This window comes from Natrix helvetica, assembly GCF_964273705.1.
Source record: "Natrix helvetica genome assembly, chromosome: 5".
NCBI classification, from domain to species: domain Eukaryota; kingdom Metazoa; phylum Chordata; class Lepidosauria; order Squamata; family Natricidae; genus Natrix; species Natrix helvetica.
The window spans coordinates 151,540,256-151,554,394 of NC_138551.1; the positions used below are offsets into that span (position 1 = coordinate 151,540,256).

Sequence of the window (14,139 nt, forward strand, 5' to 3'; positions counted from 1 at the left end):
CTTCTTTTTTAAAAAAAGAAAAATTGATGAATTTTCACGGTCCGTTCGGAGAAGAGGATGGGATGGGTTTTGAGGCTGGGGTGGCTGCCTTCCTGATATTTGACTTCCCCGAGGGTGATAGGATTCGTGGTTGGGCCGTTGGGGATGAGTTTGGCGTGAGCTGCTGCCATCATGGAAGAAGGAAAAGGGGACCACCTGGAACGTTTAAAGTTTAGGAGAGAGTTGAGTAGATGTGGGCTGAGGTTTCTAGCCCCTAAAGCCATCGGGGGTGGGGGGGGAAGAATTGGACAAAATTCATGGGTGGGACATAGAAGCATTTTCTCTGAATATTCTCCTCGGTTAGGTGGGTTTATATGTGAAGATGTAGTTGGGTAAAATATAAAGGGGAGGGAGGGAGGGAGGAGAAAATGGAAGGAAGGAGAAATGAAGGGAGGGAAGGAAGGAGAAAAATGGAAGGAGATAGGAGGAAGGAAGGAAGGAAGGAACAAAGGAAAGGGAGGAAGGAAGGAAGGAGAAAAAGGAAGGAGAAAAGGGAAGGAGGGAGATAAATGGAAGGAGATAAAAGGAAGGAAGGAAGGAACAAAGGAAAGGGAGGAAGGAAGGAAGGAGAAAAAGGAGGGAGAAAAGGGAAGGAGGGAGATAAATGGAAGGAGATAAAAGGAAGGAAGGAAGGAAAAAAGGAAAGGGAGGAAGGGAGGGAGGGAGGGAGAAAAGGGAAGGAGGGAGGGAGATAAATGGAAGGTGATAAAAGGAAGGAAGGAAAGAAGGAGAAAAGGGTAGGAGGGAGGGAGATAAAAGGAAGGAGATAAAAGGAAGGAAGGAAGGACAAAAGGGAAGGACAAAAGGGAGGGAGGGAGGGAGAAAAGGGAAGGAGGGAGATAAATGGAAGGAGATAAAAGGGAGGAAGGAAGGAAGGAAGGAAGGAAGGAAGGAAGGAAGGAAGGAAGGAAGGAAGGAAGGAAAAAAGGAAAGGGAGGAAGGGAGGGATGGAGGGAGAGAGAAAAGGGAAGGAGGGAGGGAAGGAAGTTATAAGAGCTTTACACGTGTCAATTCTTTTGAAAGAAACCATAAAGGGGGGATTCTTGGCACTACACTGAGAATTGGTAAGGGAAAAAATGTAGGGAAATGTTCTTCCCAGCAACCGTGAACAATCTCTGTATATTTCCAATATCGGACATTGCTAATTGCCTGGCCGAGGACTGGTGGACCTCCAGAAGTTCATCAGAAGGTTGTTGGAGTAGGGTCATCTCCAGGAAATACTACACCAATCAGGGGGAAAAAAAAAAATGTTGAGAAAAACCAAGGCAGGCTGGGCCAGAATTTTCCCTGTGAAATGTACCGTTGAAACTCCCGTCCATACAATGGTGGAACCTTCTCCAACACGGCCCTTATCTCCATGAGAACCTTCTGGGACAATGTCAAGCGATCAGCTCTCCACCATCGTGATCAAACCAAATCGCCCCCTTTTTCCTTACGAATAACATTTGACACCCAAGTAGCTCCTGTGCTTAATTTCTCTCCCCCACCCTCTTTTTCCCTCCCTCTCTCTCTCTCTCTCTTTCTCTCCTGCCCCTTGTCATCAACGTCTAGATTTATTATAAAGTTACTAGAGAAATTGAGCCGGGAGAAGAGCTGCTGATGTATATGAAAGAAGGAACGTTGTCTGCTGGAAACCTGCCGCCTAGTTTGGAAGGTGAGACCCGTTTCTTTTCTTCCCCAAAATTAAAACCCGTTGCGTTCCAAGATGCAAAAATGCAGGTGGTTTATCTTGGACCACTGCATCACCAGAATGGATCATCGGAGCCAGCTCTACTGATAAAGCACATGGTGAGTACTGTCACCATGTGCTTTACTGCTCATTTTTACTGTAACAGGGAACTCTACTTAGAACAAAAGAGCATATGTATGCCACAGACCCAAACTTGTAAATGCCGTATTTTTCGGAGTATAAGACGCACCTGAGTATAAGATGCACCAAGGTTTTGAGGAGGCTTTTTTTTAAAAAAAAGTAGGTAGGTAGAGGGATAGAGAGGGAGAGAAAGAGAGAAAAATACAGTAGGTAGGGAGGGAGAGAGAGAGAGAAGGTAGGTAGGTATAGGGATAGAGAGAGAGAGAGAGAAATACAGTAGGTAGGTAGGGAGAGAGAGAGTATGTGTAGGTAGGTAAGTAAGTAGAGGGATAGAGAGAGAGAAATAGAAAGAGAGAAATACAGTAGAGAGGTAGGGAGAGAGAGAGAGTAGGTAGGTACGTAGGTAGATAGAAGGGGAGAGAGAGAGAGAGAGAAATACAGTAGATAGGTAGGGAGAGAGAGAGTAGGTAGGTACGTAGGTAGATAAAGGGCGGGAGAGAGAGAAATAACAGTAGGTAGGGAGAGAGAGAGAGAGAGAGTAGGTAGGTAGGTAGATATTTCCAGGTGTATTTATCCATGTGCTGGAGAAGGAAATCGCTGACAATCGGCAGCACCTAAGACTTTGTTTCTGCTGGCAGAGCACTTGATCAATCTAATTCTCATCAATCAGTTAAAGAGCTTTCCCCACCCCAAAAAAGTTTTTGCACTCTGCAAACCTCCCCAAAACGGCACATTTTTCACAAAAACGGGCCCGTTTTTTGTCAAAAAAATTGCATGCATAGCCTTATAGAGGTTTATAAAGTGCTGCAGGGGGTTGGGTGGGGCAAAAAACAGCCCGTTGTTTGCTCATTTCTGCCCTCCCCAGCCCCCAGGATCTCTCTGAAAGCCTCCCTAAGGGTATGCACGGCCATTTTGGTGAAGGGGCGGGGCTTTGGGAGGCAAAAAAGTGCTGTGTTCGGTGTATAAGACGCACCCAGATTTTCAGCCTCTTTTTTGAGGAAAAAAAGGTGCGTCTTACACTCCGAAAAATACGGTACTGCCATCTACCACCAAAATGGATCATTCTGATAAAGCACAGGGTGAGTACTGTCACCATGTGCTTTACTACTCAACTGTTTTTACTGTAACAGGGAACTCTACTTCAAACAAAAGAGTATAGAGCAGTGAGGGCGAACCTTTTTCGCCTCAGATGCCCACACCCATAATTTAATACCCCTCTGCACCGTGCCACCCGTGCATGCACACATGACCGTCCCCGTCCCCCCCGCTTCCCCACGCATGTGCGAACAGCTTTCTTGGACCCTGGGGAGGCTGAAAACGTCGTCCCAGAACTTCTGTATTTACCTGGCATTGCGTGGAGACTCCTGGGAAGGGAAGGGCAGCGTGGAAGGGCCAGCCGAAAATCAGCGGGCCAGCGCGCGCATGGGCGCTGGAGCCAAGCCAGGGCAACTGCTCCCATGCCCGCTAATATGGTGCCTTCACAGTATTAGGCCTTATTTTAGGGGAAACAGGGTAGGTTCCTACAAATAAAAAAAACGAAACGGCGTGGGAGGAAGGAAACGGAAAAGCAGCAAACGTTTCTGGCCTTCTTAGGTGTTTATTATTATTTCAATCCCCCACAAACACCCCCCCCCCAAAAAAAAAGACATTTGGAAAGAAAACCCAACCTTCTTACCCCACAATGGGTTTTTCTTTTCCCTCCCTCGTTGCGTCCTCCGGGTTGCGTATCACACAGAGGCAGTGCGGCTTAATTGCTTCCCCGAACACAACACCCTGTCATCAGAAAAGCATTTTGACGGTTCAATTCTTAGCCTTCTCCTTATTTTTTTTCTATCCTCCCTTTATTTTCATTTTTTAAAAATATCCCACTCACCGCTTTTTTTTCCCCCTTTGCTGGGGCAGGGGAGTAGCAAAACACATCTTTTTAATGCTAAAAGGGACCCTACAAAGATAATTATCTTTCCTTTTCCCTGTTTGTTTCCTCCACCACCAACCCACCCCCCAAAAATACAGCAAGACCCCCTTATCACCTCCCTTATCACTGCAGGAAATTAGAGCAGGACACTTCAATTCTTTTTCAAGGCATGTTTTGCTGGCCGAGGGCTTATAATTGCCTTGTAATTTGACCTTCTCCAGGTTTTATTACGACAGGCGGTCCTCGGCTTACGGCCAAAACGAAGCCCCCAAATTTCTGTGGCTAAGTGAGAGCTTCATTACGCACGTCTTCCCTTCCTCGCGACATCCATTAAGGGAAGCAGCGCCATCGTTAAACAAGTCCCACGGTTGTTAAGTGGATCTTTCCTCGTCGGAAGGTCGCGAAAGTGGATCCACATGTCACCGTCGTAAATACGAGTCTTTTGGACTTGGATCGCATTCTTGGCCCTGTTGTTAAGCAAATCTCGACAGCTGTTAAGTTAGTCACACCGTTGTTTAAGTGAATTGGGGAAGGGGATCGCACAACCCCAGGACACTGCAACCGTCATAAATATGAACCAGCTGTCAAACCTCCGAATTTTGATCGGAGATGCTACGAAGGTCGTAAATCTGGAAAAACGACCCCTACGTTGTTTTGTTCCCCTGCGCGGTCGTAACTTTGAATTGTCAATAAATGAACTGCTGTAAATCAAGGACTGCCTAGGAATATCCCCCCCCCCCCCCCGTGCCAAAAAAGAAATGAGTGTTAAATATCATTTAATTTGAAGCCTTTAAATCAAACGCTTCTGGCTTTTAAAAGTTTGAAAAACTTTTGCAAATTTCTGTCTTGGAAAGTCGGATTTGCTTGTTTCAATTTGGGAGCGGGGAGAGGCAACACACACACACACACCTATATTAACATACACACACACACAAATATCGCGTACAATTTAAGGCTTTAAATCAATTCCGGTGCTCCCCCCCCCCCCCCCCGTTCGAGAAAGCGTGAAATTTTCATTGCCAAACAAACTTTTAATGGCCAGAAACTGGAGAAAGGGGAGGAAAAAACACAAGAAAAGGAGAGAGAGAGAGGGAGAAAACCCCACAATAAACTCCATGGCAAACAGAAGGAAAAGAAGAAGAAGAAAAGAATTGAAAACTAACTTTGTTCTCCCGGAAAATTTACAGCAGGGGAGGGGGGGGAGGAAGTGGGGGGGGGGAATGAGATTGTTTGACTTGGCCATTATTATGTCAGGATGCTGCCTTGTGGACTTAATAATAGCTGCCCTTCTTTTTAATTCGTTTGACCTTGACTGCGATAATTTATTGTCTGCCCAGACAAAACTCAAAACGTAGTTTTCTTTCTTAAAATAAAATAAAATAAAATCGTGATTTTAACACGTTGGATAGGTTGGAAAGAAACTTGCCAAAATAGGTCTAAACTCCAATTTATGCCCCCTCCCTTTCCCATCTAAAATTTGCAAAAAGAGAAATAGATTTACGATCCCCATTGATCTGATTTGAGGGGGTGGTGGTGGAAACCCTTCTCCAGCTTGTGCGTGAATGAGGCAGAGGTTGTTTCAATTATCATTTTTCATGTTTAAGTTTTTTATGAAAGGAAGAAAAGATCCTTTACCCCAAGGACTTTTCCATTGAAAACCCTCCTCGGAGAATTTTACATTTAAGAAACGCCTCCAGTTTAATTATACATTAAAATTTTGTTTGGTTGATAAACGCCGAATAAAAAATTAATGATTGCTCTTTAATATGATATATAATATTTTTCCGGCGTCTGCGTGTGGATTGAAAAAGTTCAAATTATAAGATGTATATATAAGCAGGTAATCCTCGACTTCAGCTTAAAATTTCCGTTGCTAAACGACCTTTCTCCCCCACCGTTGTTAAGTGAATCCCTGCAGCAGTCAAGGTTGGGAAGGGAATCCAGTTTCCCCGTCGACTTTGTAAGTCGGACGGTCACAAAAGGGGATCACGTTTATCCCGTCATAAATACGAGTCTGTGGCGTCCGAGTTTGGATCTGTGACCACGGGGATGCTGCGGTGGTCGTACATGTGAAAAACGGTCCCAAGTCGCTTTTTTTTCCAGTGCTGTTGTCACTTTAAGCAGTCACTAAATGAATCGACGGCTTGTCGCTTTAAGCCACGCGGACTTCAATTCCCAGAATTCCCCCTGCTGGGGAATTCTGGGAATTGAAGTCCGCGTGGCTTCAAAGTCGCCAGGACAGAGGAAATTTGCAAGTTCTATGCTATTTTTATTAAATACATATATATTTATTAAATATTTTTATTAAATCGAGGTGCTGGGTGACCTCCGACCCTCCCGCATGGCGGCCGTTAACCGCTGGGGCCTCTGCTTTCTCCGCAGACGTTCACACGTTCCGTTGCGAGGACTGCGACGAGCTCTTCCAGTCCAAAATGGAGATGAGGCGGCACAAGAAGTACTCCTGTCACGCCGTTGGCTCTCTGTACGAGTCCCTGACCGAGGAGATCAAGCAGGAAGGGATGGAGGACGACCAAGGCCACGAATGCAAGGACTGTGAAAGGATGTTCCCAAACAAGTACAGGTGACAGGGGCAGCCCCAAAGTTCGGCGTTTGGGGAGGGGGGGAATAGACCGCAACTCCCAGAATTCCCTAGCCAGCTTTAAGATTTGTGGACTTCAACTCCCAGAATTCCTCATCCAGCTTTAAGATCTGGGGACTTCAACTCCCAGAATTCCCCAGACAGCTTTAAGATTTATGGACTTCAACTCCCAGAATTCCCCAGACAGCTTTAATATCTGGGGACTTCAACTCCCAGAATTCCCTAGACAGCTTTAAGATTTGTGGACTTCAACTCCCAGAATTCCTCATCCAGCTTTAAGATCTGGGGACTTCAACTCCCAGAATTCCCCAGACAGCTTTAAGATTTATGGACTTCAACTCCCAGAATTCCCCAGACAGCTTTAATATCTGGGGACTTCAACTCCCAGAATTCCCTAGACAGCTTTAAGATTTGTGGACTTCAACTCCCAGAATTCCTCATCCAGCTTTAAGATCTGGGGACTTCAACTCCCAGAATTCCCCAGACAGCTTTAAGATTTGTGGACTTCAACTCCCAGAATTCCTCATCCAGCTTTAAGATCTGGGGACTTCAACTCCCAGAATTCCCTAGACAGCTTTAAGATTTGTGGACTTCAACTCCCAGAATTCCTCATCCAGCTTTAAGATCTGGGGACTTCAACTCCCAGAATTCCCCAGACAGCTTTAAGATTTGTGGACTTCAACTCCCAGAATTCCTCATCCAGCTTTAAGATCTGGGGACTTCAACTCCCAGAATTCCCTAGACAGCTTTAAGATTTGTGGACTTCAACTCCCAGAATTCCTCATCCAGCTTTAAGATCTGGGGACTTCAACTCCCAGAATTCCCCAGACAGCTTTAAGATTTGTGGACTTCAACTCCCAGAATTCCTCATCCAGCTTTAAGATCTGGGGACTTCAACTCCCAGAATTCCCTAGACAGCTTTAAGATTTGTGGACTTCAACTCCCAGAATTCCTCATCCAGCTTTAAGATCTGGGGACTTCAACTCCCAGAATTCCCCAACCGGTAGGGGTGGAAAATACTGGCCTAAAATCTTTTGTTCAGGTGATGGTGACACCCCCAAAGCCGAGTCTTTTGCAACCTTGAGAACTTTCAGGAGGGTGGAAATCCGACGTGGTCTAGGGTCTCTCCTGCTTGAGCAAGGGGGTTGGACTAGAAGACCTTCCAAGGCCCCTTCCAAACTCTATACAATACAATAGTAGAGTTGGAAGGGACCTTGGAGGCCTCTAGTCCAACCCCCTGCCTAGGCAGGAAACCCTATACCGTTTCAGACAAATGGCTATCCGACATCTTCTTAAAGACTTCCAGTGCTGGGGCATTCACAACTTCTGGAGGCAAGGAGTTCCACTGACTCGTTGTTCTCACTGTTATTTTCCGTCCTTCTTCTCCCACAGCTTGGAACAGCATATGATCATCCACACGGAAGAAAGGGAGTACAAGTGTGACCAGTGTCCCAAGGCCTTCAACTGGAAATCCAACTTGATTCGTCACCAGATGTCGCACGACAGTGGCAAGAGATTCGAGTGCGAAAATTGCGTGAAGGTATGGCCCTCAGGGGGGGCGGGCCCCTGTGGAGACTGCTGGTAGGTTGGGCCAAAGGCCAATGGTGTGTTTCCCCCCCCCCGTCCCTCCTCTCTCTCTCTCTTTCTCTCTCTCTCCCTTTTCTCTCTCTGTCTCTCCTTTCTCTCTCTCTCTCCTTTCTCTCTGTCTCCTCTCTCTTTCTCTGTCTCCTCTCTCTGTCTCTCTCTCTCTTTCTCTGTCCCTCTCTGTCTCTTTCTTTCGCTCTGTCTTTCCTCTCTCTCTCCCTCCCTCCCTCTTTCTCTCTCTATCTCTCTCTCCTCTCTCTCTGTCTCTTTTTATTCTCTGTCTCTCCTCTCTCTGTCTGCCTCTCTCTCCTGTCTCTCTCTCTCTCTCTTTCTCTCTTTCTCTTTCTCTTTCTCTCTGTCTCTCCTCTCTCTGTGTGTTTCTCCTCTCTGTGTGTGTTTCCTCTTTCTCTTTCTCTCTCACTTTCTCTCTGCCTCTCCTCTCTCTCTTTCTCTCTGTCTCTCCTCTCTGTCTCTCCTCTCTCTCTCCCGCCCTCTTTCTCTCTCTCTGTCTCTCTCTCTCTCCTCTCTCTGTGTGTCTCTCTTTCTCTCTGTCTCTCCTCTCTCTGTGTCTCTCTCTCTCTCTGTGTCTCTCTGTCTCTCCTCTCTCTCCTCTCTCTCTTTCTTTCTCTCTTCCCCTTCTCTCTCTCTGTCTCTTCTCTCTCTCTCTCTCAGTTTAGGGCCATACACGGTTATATATTAAAGTTTATATTAAAGCATGCAAATGCAAGTAGATCAATAGGTACCACTTCGGTGGAAAGAGGACAGCGTTCCTTTCCCACTGAGCTAGGAGAAACTTCCTAACAGTGAGGACAAGTAAGCAGTGGAACAGCTTGCCATCAGAAGTTGCGGGATCAGTCACTGGTCTGAAATACTACAGGGTCTCCTGCTCGAGCATGAGGTTGGACTAGAAGACCTCCAAGGCCCCTTCCAGCTCTATTCTGCTTGATTGATTCCCTGCCCTTCGGCGTATAGCCATGCCGTCTGCACGACCATGGAAATTGTCTTTGGACAATGCTGGCTCCCTCGGCTACGAAACGGAGACGAGCATCGTGCCAAGATAATCAGAAACAACCCCTACCATGGTGCAGCTCTCCCGCCTATCTCCCAAGGTTACGCTGCCAAATCAAATCAACACAAACGCACACAAACACACAACAAATTCAATACGAGAAAAACTGTGCTTTGTCTTCACTTTTGTTCGCCGCCTCCTCAGGTTTTCACGGACCCCAGCAACCTCCAAAGGCACATTCGCTCCCAGCACGTCGGCGCGAGGGCCCACGCGTGTCCGGACTGCGGGAAAACTTTCGCCACTTCTTCTGGCCTCAAACAGCACAAACACATCCACAGCACTGTAAAGCCTTTCATATGTAAGTTGCCTCAGCCACTGCCTTGCGCCGCCCCGCCCCCCTAAAAAAAAATCCCTTGATGTTTGTTTGTTTGTTTGTTTGTTCATCAATCAAATGTATTGGGTGTCCAATTTTACGGTGGGGTAATGGTTGAATGGAAGGGAGGGAAGAGAGAGGGGCTGAGTGCAGGTAAATCTCGACTTATAACCGTTCATTTAGGGACCTGTTCCAACTTACAACAACACTGGAAAAAAATAACCGTTTTTCACAGTTACGACCTTTGCCGCGTCCCCACGAACACACGATCAAAATTCAAATGCTTGGCAACTGGCATGTACTTAGGACGGTTGCAGTGTCCCGTGATTCCTTTGTCAGGGTTCCAAGTAAAATACCTGTAACAAAAAAAAAAAAACAACTCTGAGGCAGGTAAATTCCTCAAAAGAATAAATTCATTAGATATGTCGGATTGGCACAGGATGGTGAAAAACCGACTCTGATTATTCCCGCGGTTTTCACCTAATTAAAAGTAAATGTTTTTTCTCACTTTCTCAAAACAAACAGTCACGTATTCCAACCGGGATACTGTCCAGTTGCCAAGTGACCCCAGTCCCCTCCTTCCGAGCATCTGCAAGGGTGTCCTTGGTTCCCAAGAGAAAGTATTTTGTTTTGACCTCAATCCCAACTATTCCCCCCTCCTCCCTGTACCTCTTCTCCGATGTGTCGACGCTGAAGTCTCAAAATGGCCTCGGTCCAGCCAGTTTCAGGGCTGACACTCCTTTTGCGACCTTCCGACAAGCCAAGTCGACGGGGAAGCCACTTAAGGACCGTGTTACTCCATAACTGCAGTGTTTCGCTTAACAACCGTGGCACGTGCGGCAAAACTCACCGAACAAATGTTGCACTTAGCGATGCAAAATTTTGGGGCTCGGTTGTGGTCGTAAGTCGAGGACTTCCTGCACACCTTTCACATAAATCCCATGTAATTTTGTTTGGTGTTGTCACGTCGTCTGTGTCTCATTTAGTTCCCGTCGGTTCAAAAACGGTTCCCACCTCCTTTCTTTTCTTTTTATCCCCCCCAAATATCTAGAACGCTTTCTCTCGCACCCCGACCCCGTTCTTTCATATTAATTTCATACTGGGTTTTGGTCTTTTGGTTTCTGTTGATGCTTTAGGCGAGGTCTGCCACAAATCGTACACGCAGTTCTCCAACCTCTGCAGACACAAGCGCATGCATGCCGACTGCCGGACCCAGATCAAGTGCAAGGACTGCGGTCAGATGTTCAGCACCACCTCCTCGCTCAACAAACACCGGCGGTTCTGCGAAGGCAAGAACCACTATAACCCCGGAGGCCTTTTCGCACCAGGTTTGCCTCTGACGCCCAGTTCCTTGATGGACAAGTCTAAGACGTCGCCCAACCTCAATCATACCGGACTCGGCTTCAGCGACTACTTCCCTGCCCGGCCACACCCGGGAGCAATTCCGTTCTCGCCCGCTCCCCCTTCGTTCCCAGCTCTCGCCCCCGGGTTCCCGGGGATCTTCCCTCCCTCGCTATACCCCAGGCCTCCTCTCTTGCCCCCCACGCCCCTGCTCAAAAGCCCCATCAACCACACCCAAGAGGCCAAGCTCCCCAGCCCTCTGGGCCACTCTCCGCTCCCGCTGATGTCCGCCGTGGGCAACAGCGGCCACCCGCTCCATGTGGAGGAGAGGTTCAACAGCGCCCCTTTGGGGAACTCCTACTTGGAGAAGCTCAAAGCTAGGACTAGCGACCTGTCGGATGCCAGCGACTTCGAGGACATCAACACCACGACGGGCACCGACCTGGAGACCACCACCGGCACCGGGTCGGACTTAGAGAGCGACGCGGAGAGCGAGCGAGAGAAAACGAAGGAGAAAAGTAAACCCGGGGAGAGCAAGGCAGATTTTGGCAGCGGTTCGGCCCCCACCGGTCCCACCAACAGCACGAGCGACCTCCCCATCTTCTACTCCCAGCACACCTTCTTCCCTCCCCCCGAGGATCAGCTGCTGCCGATGGTGGGGGCCACAAACGATTCCATCAAAGCCATCGCTTCCATTGCCGAAAAGTACTTTGGGCCCGGGTTTATGGGTATGCAGGAGAAAAAAATGGGGGCCCTTCCCTATCATTCCATGTTCCCATTCCAGTTCCTTCCCAACTTCTCCCACTCGGTTTACCCGTTCACGGAGCGGACCCTCAACCACAGTTTGCTGGTCAAAGCCGAACCAAAGTCGCCCCGGGACCTGCACAAAATCGGCGGGGCCTGCTCGGAGTCGCCCTTCGACCTCACCACCAAGCCGAAAGAAAGCAAAGCGGCCCACGTCCTCCCTGCTCGTCACGCCGGTGAGGAGCAGCCTCTGGACCTCACGATCAGCAGCCGCAGCCGGGCCAGTCATCATGGGAGTCGGGATGCCCGGAAGAACCACGTCTACGGCGAGAGGAAGCTGGCGGCCGGCGACGGGGTCCCCAAGATCCACCAAGCTCAGATGCTCCCTCAGCCTTCCCTGCATTACGCCAAGCCCTCTCCTTTCTTCATGGACCCCATCTACAGGTATTAACATTCTCAGCCTTGATGATGTTGTTGTGAGGGCGTGTGGGAGAGACCTTGGCGGACGGAGGAAAGGGATGCTGACTAAGAACCGCCAGATAAGAGAGGGCCCGGCCCACAGATGCATAACGGGTAATAGGGGGGGGGGGGAATCAGGGAAGAAGCTTTCTCACTGATCAGGCTGCAAAAGGGTGTGTGTGTGTGGCATTGTATGTGTGAATGGCCTTGAGAGGTGGAGAGAGTCCCTTTGGGGAGAGGGGGCGGTATAAAAGTCCAAATAAAGTAAAGTAAGTAAGTAAGTAAGAGAGAAGAGATGCTACCAGGGGTGAAATCCTCCCGGTTTGGAGCAGTTTGGACAATGTAGGGACGATCGTCCTTGGTTCCGCGAACCAGTAGTAGTTCCGAGGATCGCGTTGCTCGTCAGAAGCCTTTTTTTCCGCTTTTTAAAGCATTTTTCCCCTGCCGATTTAGGCAAATAGGCAGGGGAAAAATCACTTTAAAAAGCGGGGGGGGGGGGGGGGGCTGCAAAAGAAAGAGAGAGGGAGGGGAAAAGGAGAGTGAGGGAGGACCACAAACCTGGCACTAGGCACAGCTTCAGAGGATACCTTGAAAAAGCACAGCAATCCAGGGCTGGAAGGGAACTCAGAGGTCATCTAATCCAACCCCCTGCTCCAGCAGGACATTGTTAAAGTGAGTTTCTGTCTTTTGATACCCCCCTCCAGTCACATGACTACATAGCCACTCCCACCCAGTCACGTGACTGCCCCCCCACCAAGCCACACCCACAGAACCAGTAGGAAAAAATTTTTAGATTTCACCCCTGGATGCTACCTAGGGACCTGGTCCGATAAGAAACCACATAGCCTTCAGCTGTACGATGGACGGACAAAGAGTGGAGGAGAACACAATGGATTTGAGAATCTGAGTTTCCATCCGTTTCTTCTTCTCCTGCCTTCTGGTGCTTTGGAGGATAGCTTGACTCCTTCTTCTTTGGGGCAGCCCCTTAAACATTGGAAGGCTGCTCTCCTGTCTCCCCTGGTCCGTCTCTTCCCTAGATTAGCCAGGCCCAGTTCCTGCAACCGTCCATCGTAGGTTTGAACCTCCAGTCCCCTCATCCTCTTGGTTGCTCTTCTCTGCACTCTTTCTAGAGTCTCAACATCTTTTTTATAGTGTGGAAGCGGTACTCTAGGTGTGGCCTTACTAAGGGCTTTCTAGAGTGGTATTAGTACCTCCCTGGATCTTGATTGCATCCCTCTGTTCAGGCAACGGATGGCTTGTGTTTCCTCAAAGGAAATATAATAATTAGACTGCATTCTCCTCCTCCTTTTCCAAAAAAAAGTGTACAAAAGGATGTCCTTCTGTGAGGTACGTAACCCTCTGTCTTATCGTCCAGCAGGGTGGAGAAGCGGAAAGTGGCTGACTCAGTCGGAGCAATAAAGGAGAAATACCTGAGGCCTTCCCCGTTGCTTTTCCATCCGCAGGTAAGACCAAGAGACCTTGGGTGGCCAAGCGTTCCCCGAATAGCTTTCATTGCGCGCAAACTACCGTATTTTTCAGAGTATAAGACGCACCTTTCCCCCTCCCCCCCAAAAGAGGGAGAAAATCTGGGTGCGTCTTATACGCTGAATGCAGAATTTTTGGGCTCCCGAAACCCCGCCCCCTTCGCAAAAATGGATGCACAGAGGTTTTGGGAGGCCGTCTGGGGTCTGGGGAGGGCGAAAACGAGTGAAAAACGGGCCGTTTTGTGCTCGTTTTTGCCCACTCCCCAGGAGCACTCTGCAAGCCTCCCAAAGCCTATGCATGCCCTGTATTTGCTTGTTTTTGCCCCCCCCCCAGCCCCCAGAAGCACTTTGCAGGCCTCTCGAACTCTCTGCATGCCCCGTTTTTCACACAAAAAACGAGGCGTGCAGAGGGTTCGGGAGGCTTGCAGAGCGCAAAAACTTTTTTTTTTTAATGTACCTCTTCAAAATCTTGGTGCGTCTTATACCCCTGTGCATCTTATCCTCCGAAAAATAGGGTAGTTCCTGAACCAGCCAGCGTTTTGAACCACAAAATGGATAAATATGCCTTTAGGAACCCCTCAAGATTTAAGCTTCTTCCTCAAAAGTTCATCAAATGAAACTCGTTGCATGAAGGTGGCCACCAAAGCTTGATCAAAAGTGGTTGTGTGTGAACAGAAGCTCCCTCTTCTGATGGAATGGCCTTTGGGAGAAGTGGGGGGGGGGGAACCATCAGATAAGGGAGCGGGGAGCCCACTGCGGCATAACGGGCCGAGAAAGAAACT

At 48.5% G+C, this 14,139-nt stretch overlaps 1 protein-coding gene across 5 annotated transcripts in view; it reads left to right on the forward strand.

The window, feature by feature from the left end:
• Positions 1 to 14,139, forward strand: part of PRDM16 (PR/SET domain 16) — a 342,912-nt gene that overhangs the window by 314,107 nt on the left and 14,666 nt on the right. For 4 of the 5 annotated variants that reach the window (XM_081954899.1, XM_081954903.1, XM_081954902.1 and 1 more), the window contains exons 5-10: positions 1,591 to 1,693; positions 6,147 to 6,345; positions 7,756 to 7,903; positions 9,161 to 9,314; positions 10,466 to 11,858; positions 13,249 to 13,336. In XM_081954899.1, coding sequence (XP_081811025.1) covers positions 1,591 to 1,693; positions 6,147 to 6,345; positions 7,756 to 7,903; positions 9,161 to 9,314; positions 10,466 to 11,858; positions 13,249 to 13,336 — 2,085 coding nt within the window. The remainder of the gene's footprint in view (positions 1 to 1,590; positions 1,694 to 6,146; positions 6,346 to 7,755; positions 7,904 to 9,160; positions 9,315 to 10,465; positions 11,859 to 13,248; positions 13,337 to 14,139) is intronic. The other variant, XM_081954900.1, reaches the window with a different exon arrangement.